Source organism: Polypterus senegalus, chromosome 14, assembly GCF_016835505.1.
Source record: "Polypterus senegalus isolate Bchr_013 chromosome 14, ASM1683550v1, whole genome shotgun sequence".
Taxonomy (NCBI): Eukaryota; Metazoa; Chordata; class Cladistia; order Polypteriformes; family Polypteridae; genus Polypterus; species Polypterus senegalus.
The window spans coordinates 94,296,489-94,320,208 of NC_053167.1; the positions used below are offsets into that span (position 1 = coordinate 94,296,489).

A 23,720-nucleotide genomic window follows, 5' to 3' on the forward strand; every position below is an offset into this window, starting at 1 on the left:
TCTGTTCTTCTTCCCATAGTGCATCCTTATGCCATCTCATCCCCAGGTAAACGATGCACACATACTCAGTCTTCCACATGATCTAAAAAGAAGGGGATTCATCAGACCAGGTCACCTTCTTCCACTGCTCCATGGTCCATTTTTAACACTTTCGGCGGTGTATAAGGGTAAGCATGGGCACTGTAATCTTTCTACAGCTACACAGCCCATACACAGCAAGCTGCAAAACACTCTTTGTTCTGACACCTTTCTGTTATGACCAACATTAAGTTTTTTTTAGCAATTTGTGTTATAGTATCTCTTCTGTGGGATTGGACCAGACAGGCTAGCATTTGCTCCCCATGTGCATCCATAGCCCTTGGGTGCTTATGTTGCTGGTTCACATGATGTTTTCCCATGGACCACTTTTGTAGGTACTAATCACTGCATACTGGGTACAAGATCTGCCATTTTGGAGATGCTCCGAAGAAGTCATCTAACCATCAAAATTTAGCCCTTGTCAAAGTTGCTCAGTTTGTCCATTATTCCTGCTTCCAACATATCACCTTCAGGAACTGACTGTTCACTTTCTGCCTTATATATCCCACTCTTTGACAGATGCCATTGTAATGAGATAATCAATGTTGTTCACTTCATGTGTCAATGGTTTTAAAGTTGTGGATGATCGGTGTAAGCGATGCCATGGGCAGCATGTCCAAATGATGTACAAGTATGCTTAAAGTAGAGGAAACGCCTATAAACTTGGATGTACATATAGTAAAGAAAAGATTTTGGTTGTATTGGAAAATAAAGTCAGAAGATAGAGAGGAAAATTCTCCAAATTTTTGATATGATCAGTGAAACTCCAGCAAAAGTTCCAAAAGAAACAAAACCAGAGGACTAGTCCAATTAAACCTGTTTATTCCTTGGTACTAGTTAGTCTGTGTCAGCATACTTTTAACAGGCTTCCTTTTCCAAATCTTCTTCTTCTTTTGCCATATCTCAGTGTTGTAATTACATGTCGACGTGGGCTCTAGCATGAGGAGACATCAAACGCCACAGATCTCTGTCTTTCCGTTATATCTTGCAATCCCATGTCATGTCTTGAGACATGGGATTGCAAGATATAACGCGGACGGCGTTTTCCAAATACCCTGCATAAATAGAACATTTACATTTCCTTTTCCTATTCTCTCTCCCAGCTCTGCTCCGCCAGGCCAAGTGGAGGGCACTCCTTTAAATTCAGACCCGAGAATACTTCCGGTTCTCAGTCTTTTGCTCCTGGGAGGCACTTCCAGGTTAAGCAGAACCACAATGATTCTTGTGCCATCAATACCTGACAGCTCCTCCTGACAGCACCCAAAGTACCTGACAGGGCAGCCCTATCATAACTTACATCTTGCCTTGCAGGCATTCATACTGGGGATCGCCATATGAGATGCTGACACCCAGAGTATGGGGCGATGCTGTGCCCATAACAGGATGTCACCCACTGTCTAGTCCTTCCAGGCTCTCAGACCGATCCAGTGTGTACTTCTGTGGCTGCTGGGAGGTCAGCCCAAGTGTAGGTGCTGCAGCAATGTTCATTCATCACCACATCCTGGTGCAGAAGGGGAATATCGCAGTTCACTCGCTCACCTTCCTTTGACAAGGCCTCCCCACCAGCCAAGGGAGCAGGGTTGCTCAGTTCAACCTTCGGTATCTGCATGACATCAGATCCATCCTGGCTGGAATTCCAATATGCCCATCACACAGCCAATAATGTGCCACCTGGCATAGCCAGTGCTGCATGAAGGGTAAAGAGCTACAGTGAGTTCAGCTGCAATTTTGGCCTGTTCTTTTCTTTTTCCATTCTGTTCAACATGAGACTTTAGACTGATGAGCTTTTCTTCTGCTTGTAAGGTCCAAAACACTTGCGTCCCTTAATTCTTGTCTCTGCATTATATGAATTGTACTTCTGGATGAGCATTCATTGGTTGTTAGCTCTCATGCATACAGAGCCACTCCTATGACTAAAGACAAAATTAAGCTTATTGGATTTAGTCTGGGCGAGTCATGGACTGGATGGAGTGAGTAGCTGGGGATGTCACATTACATACTGTAACTGGCCTCATAGTAGCACATTGCTGACTACCTCTGACTGTCTAGGATAATGTAAATGAGGGCTACACCTGAAAATCAATGGAAAAGTGGTGTAATGTGGCATGGCCTTTACAAATAAACCCATACAGTATTTGTTTATATGGGCCAATTTAGAGTTGACAATAAACCTAACATACTCATGTTAGTAATATTGAACGAAAACTAGAGTTCCTGTGGAAACCCATGCAACCACAAGGAAAACAGAAAACACACTGTATCAAGGAGTCCAGAGTTTTGAGATCAGTGTGTCACCCATTAAAATATGGTATGTTATAATAATATAATTTAGCAATACAGTATGTAGAATGACTTAATACATATTTATTAAAGTAAATATACCGTACCATTTTGTAAGCCTGCTCAATCCTAAAATGGATTGCGGGGGATCTGGAGACTCCCAGAAAGCATAAGGCGCAAGGCTGGACCAATCCCTGGAGAGCAGCTCGTCACAGGGTGAAGACACACACACCAGGGTCAATTTAGCACTGCCAATCCATCCATCCTGCATGACTTTGAACTGTGGGAGGAAACCCACAGAGACAAAGGGAGATCATGCAATCTCCAAGCAGGAAATACTCAGGACATCAACCTTGGTCTTCTTACTGTGAGGCAGCAGCACTACAACTACACCACCATGCTGCCCTTAATTAAATGTGAGTTTAAAAAATATAAAAAGCCTTTTCAAATAATTTTTTGTTCTTGCTTTGTCATCTACTCACACATATGTCAACTGTAATAAATCATTCAACATATCAGGCTTTATGTGGTTTACTATTGTATGTACTATGAGTTTTGCACCACTGTGGAACACAGAAAAACTGGGAGATGGCTACAGTGCAACAGTGATATAATTCCACAATAATGTAAGAAATCCCACAAAGCAACTGTTCCTAAAATGACATAATAGGCGGTAGATTAGAATTACCTCAAACCTGGGGGCTGGAGACTTTAATTTTGTTTTAAATCCACTCTTAGATAGGTCTCCTGTCACAGGGGGAATGACATCTAACACTGCAAAGACAATTACACAGTTTTTAACTGTTCACAACCTATCAGACCCCTGGAGGTTTCTAAACCCAAACTCAATAACATATTCCTTCTACTCACCAGTGCATCATTGCTACTCAAGAATTGATTATTTCTTTATAGATAATCATTTCTTGCCTACGATTGAAGCTTGCAAGTACGGCACTATTGTTATTTCCGACCATGCCCCTCTGATCTTGGAGCTAAAATCATTATGCCCCACATACTCATCTCACAGAAGGCATCTTAACCCACTTCTATTGGCAGACGAGAACTGTACAGAATTTATATCAAAACAAATCAGTTTCTTGCTAGAGAAAAATATGTCCTTAGAATTCTGCATGAATACTCTGGGAAACTCTAAAGGCCTTCTTAAGAAGACAAATTATCTCATATCTTTCCCACAGAAATAAATTTGAAACCAATAATATATCAGAGCTAACCAGCGAAATTACTAGAATAGATCAAGAACATGCCAGGTGTCCAAGTGAGGCTCTTCATAGGAAAATACATGCTCTGCATTCAGAGCTCAACCCCTTAACAACCAAAGAAACTGAACAACTCATTTTTAAATCTAGATATAATTACTATGAACACGGAGAGAAAGCTAATAAGCTTTTAGCTCAACAAATCCACAAGCAAGAAGTTCGCAATGCAATCCCAGTAATCACCAACATGAACAGAGATAAAATCATTGACCATAAAAATATAATGCACTCATTTAGAGACTACTATAAATCCTTATATTTTACTGAGTTTAAAGAAGACAACACACAATCTAAAGCATTTCTGGATACATTACAGATACTACTAATAGATACTTTTATTGCAGAGGAACTGGTTAAACCTCTGGCATTATCAGAATTACTAGATGCTATAAAGTCACTTCAGAGCGGGAAAGCAGCAGGCCCTGATGGCTATCCTGTCGAATTTTATAAGAAATTTTCCACTCAGTTACCTTCTTAACCTGCATTATTACTAAAGTATACTAGGAATAAAACACATAATGTATAAAAAGAAAAGACACAGCATCCCAAGTCTATTCTCAGGTTGTATGCAAATAATTTTGCTTGTTTTTATTTAGTAATATTTAGTTTCTAATAGTATTACTTAGCACTGCATTGAATTGCTTCTGTGATTACACGTCATGAGTATTTTGAATGCTTATAGTTGTCTATTAAAAGAAGACCCTTTATAATTGAGGCAACTGTTGTTACATTACAGGTTTAGGCACCACAGCGTTCTCAACCTTTTTGATGCATTGTTTGGAGAAGTGATCACTTCAGGCTTACCAGAGCTCATGTTCTCCACAAAATTTCACATCGTTGATTATCCTGGACAGGAGGTGTCAATTTTTGGTCACCTCTTTGTTATACCTTGTAATGCCATTCCTGTAGCCTTTATCTTGCTGTTCAGCAATACCAAGGCTGTCAAAGAAATTAGCCTCATGTTATTGTTTAGATGACTGCGGCTACTTTCATGCCGCTTGCATTTTTCAGAAAGATGTTTTAGATCTCGTACCCACATCATTGTCATAAAGTTTTGTTACCAACACTTTGAAACAGTAAGCAGGGAAAGCAAAAATGGCATTACTTACACCACATCCAGTTAGCCAACTCTGTTTGTCATAATAAGAGCTAGAAAAAGTTTGAGTGTAAGCTCATCATTGTTCACTGCTGCTGAATTTTTAAGTCAGATCAGTCTGGTCCAAGCTCCTTCCACAGAAAGCAGAGTCCCCAGAAAAATTTGAAAGCACTCAATTAATGGGCACCCTCAGGCCACTTGCTTGCCAAAAGATCAAGGGCCTACATAGACTCTCATTTGGCCGGCGTCCTGCCTAAATATAGGCATTTTTTTTTATTTATTCACACAGAAATTAAACAAATACAAGCTGAAACCAATTTTTAATTGATGGTGACACGCGCTGAAACCAGACACGTTGTGCAAATAAACACATTTATTTCATGATTATTTCACATTACCTAACTAATTTAAGTGGAGTTTTTAAAATATTTTGGGGGGTGGTGCCCCAGCGCCCCGCATTATAAACTGCCACTTCCCCATTTAGATCTCACATGGGCCTCCTCCTACATAATGCACCAATCAGGCCTATATAGGGTGGTGTGGACCATTTAACACAGTTGAGGGATCAAGACTCATTGCTGGAATACTACAATGGTGGAGGAGTTCTAATAGGACATTTTACAGGGCATTCCTAACTGCAGAAATGGTTTAAAACTGGAACCTGGGAGTAGTCCATGATGTAAGCTTTTAAGTATTTTCGAATCAGAGCTCAAACAAATGGAAATGGGATTGGATCGGGGCATCTTATGAATACCACCTACAGACCACAAGATATATTTACAGCAAGAAATAGATAGTTCTTATCAAGGTAAAAAGATCATTATTCAAACTCTTAATAAAATATGTTCACTGTTGATTTAGAAATGCATACATTTTCATAAGTTCTAACTGAAAATATTTTAAATGAAAAGTTTTACAAATTTGAAATAATGCAAAATATAACTGCATGAAAAAATACTCAGTTTAAAGCTGAAATCCTAGTAAAATGAGTAAAGGTCAGCCTCATATACATCTTCTGGCCTTCCATATTACTGGAATTATAAGGATACTTACTGGACAATTGTGTCTGCCATTTTATAGCAGCAGAACCTCCACATCTCATTTTGTCTCACTTAAATCATAAATAAATTGATGGTAAGCCTGAAAAAGACAAACAAAATATAAACTTGTGATTATTATACTAAGGTGTGAGTATTCTGTATTACTGCAATCATTGGTTACAAACATGATCATATAGCGCCTACAGATCAATTAGAGGAAACACACACAGCCATTTTCAGTCACATGCATAATAAAGTCACATTGGCACCCTTGCCCCATTGACACCTCTCCTCAATAAAACACCATACATTCTGTTCTTTTTGGACTCAGGAGTTCCTCATAGGACACACAGATTTTCTCATAGAGTATCTTGTTTATTTAATTTATGAAAACCAGGTATACATTTCTGAAAAATCCTTACAATGTAATACGATTTATAAACAGGACAAGGTCATTCAGTCCATCAAACCCAGGAGATTAGATGATTTATAAGATGACCAAATATCTCATTCAAATAGATTTTAAAATCTGTCAGCTTCTCTAGCTCAACCCCATGACCTAGCAATTGAATGTTGTCCCATGGCTCTACGATGGATTACAGTTGGAAGGCATGTTCTCTTAATTTTCATTTGTGTTCATAATGATGCGATTCATTATTTAAATGAAGAAATTGAACTGAATCAGCTTCTTCAATACCTTTTTTTTTTTTTTACCGTGTCCTGTTCGGCTGTGAAGCAATCAGAATTGATGTCTGAATGCTGGCGACTAGCCTTACAGTTTTTCTCTCAGGTGGAGCGTTACAGCTTCTGCTGACGTCACGCCTGATACCAAAACTTTATTAAAAAATATTTTTAGATGTTTTTAAGATTCGAACCGGACACGGAGACAAAAGTGAAAGAAAAAGAAGAGAGAGAAGGAAGAGATGGAGGTAAAGGGGGAGGGGGGAGTTTCGTATAGAATAAACAATAAATGAACCAGAATCCGCTTCTAGACCTGCAGAAAGAGAGGGGGGGGGGAAACAAAAAAAACCACAAGACAAAAACATTGCTGCATCAGCTACATGAAGATATATAAAAGTAAAAATGTTTGCTGACAATCATACAGTAATTATTACTGAGGCATTTAAGGCCACCACAACCTTAGATCATGTGCTGAAGATGTCCAAGTCATACTTATGAAATCACCATGTGAGCACCTGTGTGCGTACGCATGCTTGTATGTGTAAGGTTTCTCTATAGGAGCATCCAATAGTGAGTGTGAAGGGCCACAGACCTGCCCCCAAAAAGTGCGGAAGATGGAGGGAGTTCCAAGCCCAGAGATCCAGAGGTCACCCCAGAGCGCGGAGACCCCAGGGAGGCCGTCACCAGAGAAGCCCCAACCCCACCCGAGAGGGCAGAGGATCACCCGGGGGTCACAACCAGCAGCCGGCAGAGTCCCGGGAGATATCAACGGCAAGCCCTCAGGCCCCCCGCAGCCGCTCTCCCCCGAGTCGGCCGGGCCGGAACCCAGCAGCCCGGGACCCGAGGCGACCCACCCGCCGAGGATCCAACAGAGCCCAGGGAACCAGATCCCACCAGGCAGCCACCGGGAGCGACCAGACAGATGCTTAAGGCAGGGGGAGGGTAGGCAAAGATGTTGTAGTATTGCCAGATGTCCCAGGAGAGGGGAGGAGTCCAAAACCCCACCTGACATATACAGTCACACACAAACACAGTCATACACTCCCTCCCTCATGCTCTCACATACACATACAACCCAAGACTTACAAGGATGTACGCCAGACACCCATTCACACTCCCCACACACACCCTACCTAACTCTGGTCCCGGTGCTGCCGTACCTGAGGTACAGCCATTCCTGGACGTCAGAGTTAGCCCCGTTCCGCAGGGGTAATAGTGAGCAGGCACCCCATCCAACGTAGAGCAAAGCAACCCACCACTCCAGACCACAGGCAGACGGCCAGCTCCCACTCCTAGCCTCCAGCCCCGGGCAGCTAACTGAGAACAGAAGTGTGATAAGACCTCTAGTCTCCCTCCGCCTGCTCTAATGTAGTGTTGGTGTGTGCTGATAAGGTGCATTTTGTGGTTGGGGCGCAGGCAGTGGCGGCACCATGTGGCCTACACCAGCTGATGCCAACACACAGCCCCACCTCCCCCCCAAAACTCTCCGTGACTAGGTGCAGTTTAAAATTGGAAGTGGACACCGGCACTCGGAGTGAGGCTGAAATTTCCCCCCACCGGATGCCGTTGAGTGTGCCCACTCCCAAGGCCCTAAGTGTGCATTTGTGTGGAATGTTTTTTGTGGAAGTGTTTAATGTGCAAATAAAATTGGGGTGTAGGCTGCCACAGGACTGTGGAAACGGGATCCATACCCGCACCCCCTGACTTACCCACACCCCAAGGCCCTATGTGCATGTTTGTGTGTCTTCAATACCTTTGAGAATTTTGAAGACCTGATTCAGATCCCCAATCGGCTTCTCTATTCAACATTAAAGTGATTTAATTCTCTCAGCAGATCAGGCCATTTAGTCTTGGGATGCTCATGGCTGCTGTTCTCTGCATCTGTTCTAGAGCTGCTATATCCCTTTTGTAGTGCGATCACTAGAACTGCATGCAATAATCCAAATGGGATCTTCTTAAACATGATGAAAAACTAAAGTCAACAGAGGACAATATTAGATCCAAGTCAAGTCTAGTTGAGGAGCATGCACCCACCACACAACAAAACAGCTCGGGATACTGCTTGGCAACCCTCCAGGCAGACACACGGTCCAGTCCCACCCTCCTGAAATGACCCTCTATCTGCTGCAGCTAGGTGTTACGTACCTTGGCCTGGTACAGCCACTCGGATCCCCAACAATGTCACATGTCACAAGTAGTGCCATAACTGATGCTCCCTCACAATGCAGGTAATGTGCATCATTCGGGACTCCATGAGCAACCGCTCATTTGACAAAAAGTCAAACCAACAGTACCCAAGGATTTACAGGAAAGACGCAGTACCAAAGTAGTCTAGTCTTCTTCTCATGTCACTGGATAGCATCCATGTTTCACAACCGTATAGCAGGACAGGATGCACCAGGACTCTAAAGACTTGGACCTTCGTCCTTTTGCATAGATATCGGGAGTGCCACACACCCCTTTCTAGTGACCTCATGACCCCTCATGCTCTCTCAATCCGTCTACTGACTTCATAGGATGAGTCACCAGAGACATGAATGTCACTGCCAAGGTAAGTAAACCTCTCGACAAGGTAAACAGACACACTGCTGATGGCTGTGCAAAGAGGTCATCAAAAGCCTGTATCTTGGTAATATTAAACCACTAGCAAAATACCCACGCTTCGCAGCGGCGAAGTACTGCCTTAAAATTTTTATTAAGAAGAAAAGTAAACCTTTTTAAACTGAGGAAAAATATACCAATAATTATTTGTTAAGGATCTCTTTGTATACCACATTGTGAGTTCGGCCCTCCGGTTGTAATATGACCAAGCTGTGCGCTAAGCTTATTCTTGAGCATGCAACGTACAGTTGGCCATGTGAACAGTAATCTTTTTTCAAATCTCACAGCTTGGATTGCTGCTGGCATAATCGGTTTGAGTTTCATGGTTTGTTTCAATTACGACAGTATTTGTAGGACTTGTGTTGAAAAGATATTCGGCATCTGTCAAGTGTTGTAAGTATACAACTGGTTTCATTGATAACTTCACATCCAGCTTTTGAGAGTTTAAACATTCATAAACATCAAAGTGTCCACTACTGAAATCGTCACCTGTGAATCTAAGATGTTTAAGAGGCACTGCCAGTTGTCGAAAGGTGTAAAATATTTGGCCATTTCGGTACACTTGAAAGTGACAACCGAACAATTCAGCGGCAGCCATCAACGAGTATGCCAAATTTCAGCCTTCTACCTACACGGGAAGTTGGAGAATTAGCGATGTTGGAAAGTTCAATATGGTGGCTGACAGTGGCGTAATACCACCGAAATAAGTATGTACATCGGTTTCGGTTAGCACAGCGAAGCCGCCTACCAAATCTTGTGAAGATGGGGTCAGCCTTCTACCTACACGGGAAGTTGGAGAATTAGTGACGTTGGAAAGTTCAATATGGCGGCCAACAGTGGCGCCATACCATCGAAATAATTACGTACATCAGTTTTGGTTAGCGCAGGGAAGCCGCCTACCAAATTTCGTGAAGATGGGGCTGTAAATAAGAAAGTTCCACATGGCGGATGTTGTCGACCGTTATGACCATTATGTGTAGAATTTCAAAATGAAATCTGCTTAACTTTTATAAGTAAGCTGTAAGGAATAAGCCTGCCAAATTTCAGCCTTCTATCTACACAGGAAGTTGGAGAATTAGTAATGAGTGAGTCAGTGAGTGAGTGAGTAAAAGAGTCAGTGAGGGCTTTGCCTTTTATTAGTATAGATTAATATGTAAATCATAAATAGTCTGATATTTTTCATGTTAGGAAGACAGAAACATTCAGAGAAGGCTGCTATACTCACGGATCATTGTGCTGGTGACGTGTTGTATGTTAATTAGTACATGCAAGTTAGAATTTCATTGTCCTTTGTACACGTGACAATAAGGACCCTATAAACTTGATGTTCAATGGAGTCTCAGCATAACCTTATGTCATTTATATTCAACTGTTTTTCAAAATGTGCTACATTTTTATTAACATTTTTTAACTATGTAAATGCATTCCCAAAAATTCCCAAATTCTTTTCAGGATTTATTGTTTCTGGGACAGTTTTACCATCCTGTTTTAAATCAAACAAGCTACCTTGGGGGGGCGGTGTATGCCCCCCAATTGAGAATCCTGGCCCCCCTAACATCTATATCTGATTCACCCCTTCCAAAATAATAGATCAACTGTCAACTGTCAACAGCTGCTCTAACCTACAAGGTGGAACCTCAGATCGAGCATTGTAAAACCGAGCCTCTAAGACCTTCAAGGGGCTTATTGTTTGCCCACCCACTTCTTTCCAGTCCCACTCACTTTGCAATTTCTGGATTTATATTATTAGTTTTGAAGATTATTCATGTTATTTAGAGTTCCTTTACGTGTCCTTGATATTTATTACCCTTTTAAATGTTAGTGGTATCCAAATTGGCCATGCTCATTTAGAATTTTAGTGTTTAGCTTCAGATATAAAGAGAACACCAGTCTAACAATTAATCATTTAAAACAACCATTTGCTGTTACCCATTTTACATTTCTTTTGATTGCCAGTGAATGTATAGATAACCGAAAAGAATGAAGAAAAAAAAATTATATAAATTGTCTCACAAAGGGCTTGGCCACCACAAATCACCAGAATAGCTTAAAATCACATTAATGTAGATTTTACAAGTGTCTGGAATTCTGCTCAAGGAACCATAATGAATTGAAAGCACCAAGCCAGAATTCATTGTTCATAAATCGAAATTAAAGCAAAGCTTGCAAAAGGTTTTGTTTTTGAATCCACAAACTTGGACAAAGCCTGTTGTATGTTGCCAGCTTAAATAAAATTACAATTGCGACATCATATGTCACAATGTTTGGAAAAAAACAACCTTGGCAACAGACAACAGTCACCTTAGTGACAGAACCACAAAATGAAAAACAAGATGGTGACTCCATGGAGTAAAAATATAATGATAACATTTAACTATAAGTTTCAAAACAAAACCACAAAATAAAAGCAAAATTAAAATCAGAATAGCTTTAGACTCAAAGAAAAAAATGCAAAGTGTGAAAGAAAAATGTATTTACCGTAAAGAAAAAATAAGGTAACAGCAACTCACAACAATTTCCAAGTTGCATTCCTTGCAAAAGGCTTTTGTACCCTTGTGATGTGAGAGCTTTAATGAAATGGACATTTTGGAAGGCAGGTAGGAGTGGAGTTTGGCTTTTCATCCATTTAGACAGTCAGGAATCAAAGATGAATTCCAGCTGTTTTCCATTTTTAAAAAGTGTAAGGCAGATGCAACATATTCACTAAGAAGCTGGATAACTGGGAGTCAAGCAGTCATCTCAGCCCCAGTCTCTTTGCCTCTGTTTGACAAAAGCTAGAAATAATCTATCAAACCAGGGACAACATACTATGTACGTCACCTTAACGGTTTACGGGCCACAGGTCAGAGCTTGCTTGTCTACTTCAATTCTACCTGAGGATCACAGGCTTTGCATTTGCTGGATCAGCCAGTAACCCCTGACTCTGGAAATGACCCTTGGTAGTATTAATGGCCACCACCTGCTTGGAGTCAGGAAAACAGTAGACACAACAGCTCTCAGGCATGAGAGCTAGATAGCTAGAGAGGAGAAGAGACGTGTGATGGGATTAGGGAGGGAGGCCAATAATAATATCAGGGCTGGTGGGCAGCTCCAGCTAACTCATGGGATTCTGTTTATAATAAGTGCACCATCAAGCCTTTGTACTGCTGTTCACTCCCTTTGTAAACTCTTTATTCTTTGTGTCAGTCAACACTTTTTGCTTCATTCATAGCATTCTGCTGTTTGTCAATTAGAAGCATGTTGTACATTTACTCTCAATTATACAATACACAAAGAAACTGTCATACTGGACATGTAGATGAAAAAGTTTTAACCACCAACACTAACAATCAAAAAGCATGTTCAGTTAATCTAAAAAACAGGCAGTGCATTCATTTAAGATAGATAGATAGATAGATAGATAGATAGATAGATAGATAGATAGATAGATAGATAGATAGATAGATAGATAGATAGAATAGATAGATAGATAGATAGAAATGTTTTTGTCCCCAGGGGGAATACACTAGCATTACACATTTCTGGACAGTTGGAGCAGATTTGGGCACCAGGAATGAACCAAACCTGAACGTGATGCCAGCCCCTTTGTAAGACACGATTTCACTCTTGATAAGGTCAATCAAATTATTTATTGCAAATTACGTTAAACAACTTTTTTTGATGTGTTAGGAATCTGGAATACCTGGAAAAAAAGCCATGTGGACACAAAGAAAACTCAACAAACATAATGAGATGTGAACCTTGGTCCCTCGAATGGTGAGCCAGCACTGCTACCTGTGTTTAAGTATATAATGTATATAACATCTGTATATAATATTAATGCACAAACATCTATTCAATGTTTAAATCTGAATCTGATGCAAGGCAAGTTGCCAGTCCTTGACAGGTGGTACAAAGATGTCCACAGACTGTTAGAAAGAGCAGCAGTAACCTGAGTGGCTGGCCATAAAAGGAGCCAGTGTGTGCGTATATGTGTGTATGTGTGTGTGTGTGTGTGTGTGGGTGTGCGTGTGTGTGTGTGTGTGTGTGTAATAGAGTAAAGCAGATGCCACATTGCGCAACTTCTAGTTGACTTCTAGTTGAGTATGATAGACTTGGGACTGCTTGTCTATTTATATGAATGAAAATTGCTGGTCATATCACATTTACTAACAGCATGCCTGCTTCCCAGCACAATCGTGTTCATCCCCACTTTTCTGACAGCCAATAGTGCCCAGCCAGTGGACACAATGGAGCCAGTGCCGTATGTAGGGATAACGGGTATGATGAATTCAGTCGTGCCCTTTGTTTTAATTTTCCAATTCTGTCATAGTATGTAATACACAAGACATCAGACAGACAAGCTTCTCTTCTGTTTGTGATGTCCTAAATGCCTGCATTCCTTATTGCTCATCACTGCATTCTGTGCTTTGTACATCCAGATGAGCATTCATGGGCTGTCAGCTCTCTCACACACACACGCAGAGCCCACCCCTACAACTAAAGACAAAATCTTTGATTTTATTAGAGCAACTCCCAGACTAGTTGGTGTGAGTTGCAGGGCATGTCACATTATGCAACTGGCTTCACAGGAGTGTATTGCCAACTGCCTCTGACTCTCTAAGATTATATAAATGAAGGCTACACATAGAAAATAGAATATCAGGTTTGTTTATCTTTGCATTTTGTTTTGAGCTTTGCAGATTGTGGTCTACAAGGGATGCACAAGGGGTCTCACTTATAAACAGTGTATGCACAAAAATGTTGCATATGCCCAGTTCCCTGCTCAGTTCGAGATGTATAAAAACTAAACTTGGTGTAAAGCTGCACACGGCAGCCTCCACCCTTGTGTATGCAAGTTTCTGCTCGGTTTTGCAGTGATACTGTTTCTGCGGTCTGCTTTTCTTTTTCAGATTCATATCTGTGATGCAGGTTTTATCAAATACACCAAAATGAATTGTGTATTGTTTACAAATTTAATTAACTTGATTGTAATCATTTTGTAACAATATAATGGTGCACAGAATGCCCAAACTATTCTAACTACCATGGCTCCTTTAGCATTGTTAGAAGACATTGCAGATAATGATCTCTGGCTTCTAAGTCAGTTTCGATTTCCAAGAGCTTCTTGGAGCTGTGTGTAGACATTGAAGAATTGTGCTCTACCTGCTCCTTTGCAAGTTCTGTCCACTCTTGGGTTTTTAGCCACAGGTGCTTTTCAACATGAAATTACTGACTGATCGGGTATTTCTCAGTTATCGCTGAGTCGCTCCATGCCAGCTGTATAAGATGATATTATCCATGTGTCATCCAGATATATAAGATTTCCTTATACTGTGGTTGAACTGGGAAACATGAAAGCACAATTCGCAGCAACATCTGGTTTTCCAGACGTAATTGGAGCAGTCAACTGCATACACATTGCTATTGCAACAACGCTAGGCAAGTTACATCAGCCAGGGATGAATCACCAAAAGAATAAGTAGCTATTACATCATATATAGATGGAGAACCTATAAAAACAGCAACTCCGCACAGTCGCGGGTGCTTCTCCAACTAGTGCGGCAAAAGGCAAGCAGTCCTTTTAAGGATAAAGAGCAGAGAATCGACCCGTTGTTGCGCTCGGTGTTGATGCTACACTATAAAGGCACCTTCAGAGAATGAATTTGCTTATTTAAATAGAATGCATTTCCACTCTATTAATGTGCTGCTCTATAGTGCACAGAACGTATGTCACATTGTGCAAGTATGTAGTGTGCCTCATGTATAATGTGGCACACAATCATGGCTTGCCTGTTCCTGAAGAGATGTGGTATGATTAACCTGACCCAAATGATCAGCCAAATCGGACAGCGTTACAACTTTGTTTGAGTGTAATCTGCAGAATGTAAAAACAGGTAATCAGATGCAGCAATTATTTTTAACCAATTCATTTACTTTGTGGTCAATATCACATAGTACAGCCCTTATATTCTTTAGTTTGTTGGCCACATCTCTTACAGCATCCACTATTGCATTTTGTGATTCAGAACAGCATCTGTCAGCACCCAGCCAGATGGTCGCCCAGCGGTTTCGGAGGCAGAGGTGTGTGTGCAGCCAAAGCCTGAAGACATGCTCAGGACAGCTGTACCATAATGGCCTGACCATCGCACGGGGGGCAGCTTTTGTAATATTCTCTGAAACAGAATAAACAGATGGTGGGCTGTGACTCACCCTTTCACGTCAACTGTGCTTTCTGACCACTTTTGTTTCATTTCGGGCACTGTGCGACTTTCTGAACTTGAACTTTTGAGTGTCTTTGCCATGCTTTTGTTGCTTATACTGCTGCATGAGTCAAGAAATAGTAAGTTTTTCCTTGCCTCCACTTTGTATTCACTGAAATTCTACTTTTTTCATGTGCTTTTGCCATTGTCTTTTAACCAAACACTGAACGGAAGGTCATATTTGTATTGATTTGCATATTAAAATATGTGAAATTCTGGGAGGAGTTACCGTGGGGCCACAAGTGTGTGCACGTGCTTTACATTTCACGCTGACTGGGATTTATGGAGCAGAAGTGTGTGGAAGATGGCTTACACACGGTTTTCTGCATCTGAATTTTCTTTGTGTGTATTCACATTTCCACTTTTGTCTGAACACCATGTTTTAGTCTGAATTCTATGCACGCTGTTGTACATGAGGCCCCAGCTCCCCAAACCCAACACAGACAGACACCAGGCACAACTTCAGCAACACACAGAGGCTTTATTCAGCGGGAAACAATCCCAAACTGTTTCCCACAGCACAGCACAAAGCACCAATAATAAGAAAGTACACATCACTCATCTTCTTCTTTTCTCTCCTTCCTCTATCTGTCTCCTCTGCCTCCACTACTCCCAGCAAGCTTCGTCTTCTCTCTCCCAACTCTGGCTCCTTGAATGAAGATAGGCAGTCCCTTTTATGCTACATCTGGGAGCACTTCTGGGTGTGGGAACTACTCAAGTGTGTGATGGAAGCCCAACATAGTCGGGTTCCACAGCCTCCACAGCACCCCATGGCAGCACCCATGGAGCCCAATAGGGCTGTGCTGAACTCCAACTCCCATGAAGCCCTGTGGGAATCCAAGGCACCACTGCAACTCAGGGGGGCTGCCATCTAGCACTCCTAGCAAGGGCCTTCCGCTATTGGGGTGTCCCAGCTGGGGAAGAGCCCCGGCCCTCTGCCACAAGATTTATTTTGGCTTCTGATTCTGCCTTCTATTTGACTATGAGTGAATGACTTTGAGAGAATTTTAACATCTGGTCACATTCACCATCATTATACATTCATCAACTCTGTGAACTCTTTGGAACTGCCGTAGTGGAAGCATGATAGCAGCTCATTCCAGTTGGACTTCCAGTCTATTTCACTTCAAGCACACACACATTTTTCATCAAATTACAAAAACAAAAGCAGCTAAATACATATTATTAAACAGTAGAAAAAATAAAGCAAAAGAACCTTGGATGTCACAAACTATCCTTTCTCTCTGAAATGTTCCACTCAAACCATCAGTTTTGGTCATTTGTGAATTTCCCCTTGGGATTAATAAACTATCTATCTATCTATCTATCTATCTATCTATCTATCTATCTATCTATCTATCTATCTATCTATCTATACTTGCCCAACTGAGAATGAAAATTAAGTCTCTGATTAGATTGAGCTGTTCCATTAGTCTGAGCGAATATTTGAGATTGGCACTGCTTCTCATACTGGGCTTATCCATATACTGTAAGGGCAGGGACTACAAATGAATATGAGGAGAACTGACAAACGCAGAACTTATAACATTCTGTTTGAATGAGGTGTTAACAGTGACTGGGAACTAAACTTACTAATTTGTAATTTTTTTATGTGCAAAGCAGGTTAATATTGGACTGTTTGCCAAGTGATTACATTCCTTTTGCTCTTCACCATTTCCTCAACTAGAATTTGTTTCTAAAAACAGTTATTGCTTGGATTCTAGTCAAAAAGGCAGAAAGACAATCTGTAAAGGTATGCATGTCTAAGGCATACTTTTGATCGTGCTCTCCCAGCTTGTTTAGCCCGAGGAGCCAAATAAAAAGAGCTGTTCTGCTTCTGTACTATAATTTTCCATTTATCTTGTTTGAATTGGAGACATTGCCAAAGAAAGACAAAGCTGGTTGTGTTTCATTTGACACCGATACAAACATTAGGCTTTTGAGAGTCACTCAGGCATATGCGATCAGGGTTTTTCTAACATGATAAAATAAGAAGAAATAAGAACAAGAGCCCCTGGCCCATGTGGTATAGTCAAGTTTTAGACATCGAGTTAATAAGATAAGGAACGACACTTGAGATAAGGAAGGGCACTTGATGCAGCACGTCTCGAGAATTAAGAGGATAATCAAAATGGGTGCATGAAAAAATTAATTCACTTTTGTTTTGAATTTAATTGGGACCCTTAAGGAACAACCACAGGTCTAAGCCAAAGAGGTTTTTGATTCAACTGATGCTATGCCTTTCAATAATATTCCATGTCAAAGGAGCTATATAGAATAAAGCCTATTCGACTGATATTAATTTACATGCCTATCTACTGGTTGAGGGCTTTCCTTCAATTACTCATTACTGGGTTTTAACGCACACCTGTTAGCTCACTAGAAGATATATTATGGAGTAAGGAGGCTGACTGTACCAATGACAGCTTCAATTAAATTCAAACGCAGACCAATCCGCTAATTTAAGCTAAATTCCTTAGAATTAAACAAACAACGTCAGCTATACTTCTCTGTTCCCAATTAAATAACTGATTATTAGACTTGTGATTCTAGGCCATGCTGCTTCTATTACTGCCAGCCATCATCTCTACCATTAAGACTATGGATGGACTATATATTTGAGGTCAATGACACACCATTTTTTTGGGGGGAACTCTTCCCACCCACAATCATTGACTATTCACAGAGATAAGTTCAACCAGGTAAGGCGTCTATAATATATGAAATCTCATCTAAAACCATTTGTTACAGTTATGTTAGATTTGCTTCTGCCCTTGGTATTTATTTTTCATATTCAGGTAATCTTTCTGATATGTCTAGTTAAGTAGTCCTCAAAAGGACACTTGTGATTATTAACTTCTACGTGTGTTAATAGCCAGGAGATCCTAGGATTGTCTACTACTCAGGAGCTCAAGCTCTTTAGTGTTAACCAGGGTGTACCATATGGAGGCAAGCTAGAGTTGCACGTCACAAATCTGTAGTAACCACAGAGCAAGTTTTAGAAGCAGATCTTGAAATTTTCTGAGAATATTACCACAGGTAGAGACAGACTCTGAACACAAGCAAAATCAAATGTGCATGTTTTCACAATAAAAAGGCCAGTTGAGAACTTCAGGCATACTGGAATGACACTCTAATCAAGTATAACCTAACACCCAATTACCTGGGAATCACATTTGATAAGACTTTGACCTATAAGCAGCATTTGAACAATAATGCTGTTAAAATTCAAACACAGATCAACATAACAGAAAAAACTTTGTGGTGCTATATGGGGTGCATCTGCTGCAACACTTAGCAATGGGTCTTGTTTATGGTACAGCAGAATATGGAGCACCAGTATGACTGAATAATCACCATGTTACTATAGATGACACCCAGCTTAACAGAACCATGCACATTGTTACTGACTACCTTAAATCTACTCCCATCTTCTGGGTCCCAATTCTTTGTCATATTCCTCCATTGCAATTTCACAGACAAGGTGCCCTTTTTTGAGAATATGAGAAAATAATGGAAGATCCACATTCACCAATCCATGAAGACATTCAGAGTGCCTGCTGCAACAGACCGAAATTCAGATGACCAGCAGTCAACACCACCCAAACACTTCACAAAGAGAGCTTCGATATGTTTGAGAGATGGGAGGAACAATAGTCATGATCTCAATCTGCTCCACCATTAAAACATAATCTCATAAATGTCCATCCAAAACCAGTGGGATTCAGTTTTCTGTGACAAATCTGGGAAACCGCTAATAGAATATGGACAGGACATGGTACATGTGCGGACTCTACATTGGGACAAGCAAACTACCCCATTTTGTGACTCTTCTTCATATTGTCAAAAATGTGAAAGAACAGCATACCAAAGGGACTTGGCAGATACGTTTACCCTTCATTCAACAATGATTTGCTGGATTAAAAACTTAAATGTTAATTTGTCTCTTTTATACTGTAAATGTTTCATTTCACAAACCTCATATGTATGTATAGAATCTGAAATGTTAGCTGAATGTTTGTACTGTTTGCTCTTTATCCCGTTAACTGTTTATATTGACATTTACTCTCTGTTTGTAATTTTTTGTATCAACCATGTGTGTTTGCCATATGACAAATATATAATTAAATACATAACAGTTATGTTGCAGACATGCTTCAGTGACTCGCTTGGAGTATATGGTCAGTCATCCTTTGCAATACACCCAGCTGCCTTGCGGTTTCAAACAGCCCTGCTTAAAGGACCCAGGGTTGCTTAAACTCCAATACACTGCCATTCACATACTCATGAAAATTTGCCCACTTCTATTTTAAGTTTCACTCCTGGAGAATCTCATACTGTACATTCTACTCTGCACAAAGAGAAAGAGAAAGCACCTAGAAATATGGAAATGGTTTGGTTTTCTTTTTGTCATATTTAAGTAAATACAGTTTTAGAAAACTTTTACTATTCACCTGTGCCAAAAATGTTAAGCATAACAAGAACATGTAAGGTGCATTTAAGGCTGAATTCCTTTTTATCCTATATATATAAGTAGGGACTATGGCCTTGTTTTCCTCTTTTCTATCTGTAGAGTTAGGGGGCTGAAGTGGGTAAAGTATACAATACTATTTTCAGCTTCCTAACAAACAAAAATGTAAAAAATATGTTATAATTACTCACAGCTCCAGGCCTGGTCACTGCCTGTGTGGGTTTTCCTCAGGTGCTCCAGTTTTCCTCCCACATTCTAGAGACAGACATGCTGGAGTGATTAGGCAGACTAACTTGACACATATGAGTTAATGTGGGTGTGTGCATTAGTGTGCCCTGAAAGGGACTGGCACATCTGTCCAGGTTTTGTCCCAGTGAAGTAGCCAATGTTGTCAGGCCATACTCTGGCTCCCCTACAACCTTATAAGTGGATCTAGAAGGTTCAGTAAATGGTTGCATTGGTGGGTTTAATGCCCGGTTCAGTTATAACCAGTGTGAGGCTTACAGTTTCTCCCACTGTCTCCAGTATTTCTTCCCCATCACAAAAAACTTTAACTGCAAAGAGTCCCAGTAGGAGTGAGCGTGTAAGTATGAGGACACAAATGTTTCCATCTTTTGTTAGTTCCTCTATGCATCTCTTTACTAGAAGAAGTAGATTCAGAAAACTGAGGAAAGGTTTAGCCTGCCCCAGTTTAATTTTATAGTCAAATATGAAATGAAAATAAACACTTAATGATATCTCATCTAACTGTGCATTGTTATGAAGTGTAACTGATGTATTAATACAGGTAAGTATACACCTCTTGGAATTATTCTGTATCTGATTTTGTCAATGTTCATGATCACACACATTATTACATATCAGTGCTAATGAGTAAATAAATGTAACAAATTATTAATTGGTGACCCTAAATAGGCCTGGTGTCAATTGGTGTCTCTGCTTTAAGGGCAGATAAGAGAGATGGTACTGGTGCTGAAGGGTGGCCGAGATGGTGACAACTTCCAGTTAACCTTATGTGAGGGGATGAAGGAAAGTCACTGCCCTTGATAATGAATTAGGCTATTAGAACCTGTGATGATAAAATGTCAGTTGACTAATACCATAAAAGAGTCACAGAATTAATATGAAATAAATTAAATCAACATATTATCATACAGTGCAGCCACCAAAAGACAGAAATCTCAGTATCAACATGAAATATTCAACATCTAAAGCAGAAATATGATGAATACTACTACTAGTTTTCCAATTTTTGTTTAATGGACAAAGTTCTAGATCACATCATAGACATGTTATTGAAGTTATTCATAATAATGATGATGACTACTCCAAAATATTGGGATGTAAGTTTGTTCACCCTTTAAATTGAATTACAAAAAATAAACCAATAGGTTCCTTAAAACATGCTCCAGCTTTCAAGCCCCAAGCCCCAAGGCTGAAACGTTCAGATTGTACATTCACGCAAATAAACAAATGTATGTCCAGAATAATAATAATTCTTTGCATTTATATAGCGCTTTTCTCACTACTCAAAGCGCTCAGCGATTGCAGGTTAAGGGCCATGCTTAAGGGCCCAGCAGAGCAGAGTCCCTTTTGGCATTTACGGGATTCGAACCGCAGCCTTCCAAACTTTTCTCTAAATGAGGGGTTGATGGTGGTAATCAACTGTAAATTGTGACAAAACCGTTATGTTGTTGTTGGATTCTCTTTGCTAGAAGTAAAGTTAGCTTCAATTGTTTGACCAAGATTCCCTGTGCTCACTTGAGTAGCTAAGAACAAACAACAGAAAAAACTGCATCGACATCTGGTGAGAGATTAAAGCGAATGCATAAAGCAAATTACTCCGTGGGCAACACTTTGCATATTATTGGACTCTGATTTGTCAGACTCCGATTTTGACACAAGTGATCGAAAATGAATGTGAGGTCCCCAGCTGCTTGTGGTACTGAACAGGTTTGTGTAGCTGACCTGAGGTCAACACCACTTGCAGTGACAAGAGGTACAAACCAGATTGCGATGCACTGTGATACATCCATGACCACGTTGCTGCCCGCCCCCATATCCCTGGCAAACTGGTAGCCAGAATGCAGCAACAGACGTTTTATTTTGCTTTCTGAGTGAACCATTGCTTTGTTTGCTTTTCAGAAAACTGTATTTTGAAAAAAATATTCAGCCCTCAAAGAAATACATTTCTGAGAAGTGTTTACTATTTATTTAATATTTTGCAGAACAGTGCCATCTGCTGGGGGAAGGAGTTAGTGCCTCACCTACCCTTAATGCAAAGGCACAACTGTACTGTATATAAATACTCAGATTGTCATTTAGTGAACTGGTCTGTCAATACTTAATACTGCATACTCTGAAACTACTAGGTGACTGTATAGAATCAGAAAACTAGGTAGAAACTACAGTAGGTCAAATTCTAAATTAGAAATCAGGACGGACATAAAGGAATCCAATCTCTCACAAAAACGGCAGAGTTACTGGATTAAAAAAAAATGGCTGCCTTGCATGCCTAGACGAAAACAGAAACTGTTTGGCAGAATGTGGCTAAATGCAATAATAAGTAGTGCTGTGCCAAATTTTATAAAAACAGAGCAAGTAAACTGACATACCGCAAATATTCCTACTGTACACCTCTGCAAGGCTGAACGGTAGAAATGCTGAAGATGTTTAATGGAAATTGCTGTAGGTATATGTAGATTCAACAAGTTGAAACAAACCAACCAACATGCCACAGATGATAATAGCACTCAAAGCCAGTCAAGTCACTTTAGTTATGACTAGACAATATTTTGTGGCAGCCAATTAAATCCAGCAACATTCTGTTTTCCCATTCATCACGCCTTCTGCCACACCTCAAGTATGCATTTACATTTCTCCACTGCTTCTGCTGGTAAGCTTCATTTGAGTTTATTTGACTGTTTTATAAAGGCAAGCGTCTGAACCTGAATGAAAACTCCATCACTGAGTCAAAACCTTTGTTCTTAGTGTGTAGTACTTTTTTGTCTTACAAGTCAATGATTCTTGATTTTGGAAACTCCTCTTTATTTTGCTTAACTTGCTTCTTGTTTTGATCAATCAGCTTATTTACCTTTATTGCATAAAGCTCAGTTTTTATTAAATGTTGCTTCGTCGAATCCTACCTGAAGTGAGCAGCTTTTGGGATTTCTCTCTAGCAAAACACTCAATGGTCATTTAACTCCAAAGACTCAATTTGCAGGAAAGGATAAGTAAGTCAAAATAGGAGTGTAACGTCAGCCACATGTTGATGACATGAGTGTGCTTCAATGTAGAATGCTAAACAAAGCACTGTTGAAACCCTCAAGAGACATTGATGAATGTTATACAGAAATATGTTTAGGATAAACAATGAAACACACATTTGAGGACATACCAATAGACATTAAAGAGAAGTACATTCAAGCTGGAAATCAAACTGCTGTGTTTCACACTAAAGATTTGTCTGGTGGGATGTTGGCACAATTTTAGCATTGGGCAACCAAGCAAGGCTGAGGGCTTAAAGGGTCTTCTTGCATTTTCACAATTTATTAAAATTATTTAATAGGATGATTGTGCATCTGTGCCATAAAGTCAATAAAGATGCAGCTCATTCAGAGTGTCTGACAGCTAAGACTTGTAGACTCCATTTGTCGATGGAGAATGACAATGATAAGGTGACATATGTACTGTATTATGTGATGGAGGACCAACACAAATATTCTGCATCACTCTGAAATAGCTTTGTCTACTTTATGAAATTTTGCATCTAGGAAATTTCAATTATGGGCTTTATGGTATTTTTAGAATTTCATTGGGAAGTTGAAATGAGAGGACTAACACCACAAAAAACTACACACCACCCCAGGGGTCTTATTGAAAAAAACTATGTGTACATTTTATTGAAGTATTAAAAGCAAATATTATTCCATACAAGCAAGTCAAATTTTACAA

General features: G+C 40.2%; 1 protein-coding gene across 1 annotated transcript in view; it reads right to left on the minus strand.

Moving 5' to 3' along the window:
* Nucleotides 1-22,474, minus strand: part of erich3 (glutamate-rich 3) — a 151,008-nt gene extending 128,534 nt beyond the window's left edge. The window contains exons 1-2 of the mRNA XM_039734657.1: nt 22,382-22,474; nt 5,785-5,871 (exon numbers count right to left, since the gene is read on the minus strand). Of these exons, the coding sequence (XP_039590591.1) occupies nt 5,785-5,828 (44 nt within the window). The 5' untranslated portion in view covers nt 5,829-5,871; nt 22,382-22,474. The remainder of the gene's footprint in view (nt 1-5,784; nt 5,872-22,381) is intronic.
* Nucleotides 22,475-23,720: the final 1,246 nt, after the last annotated feature.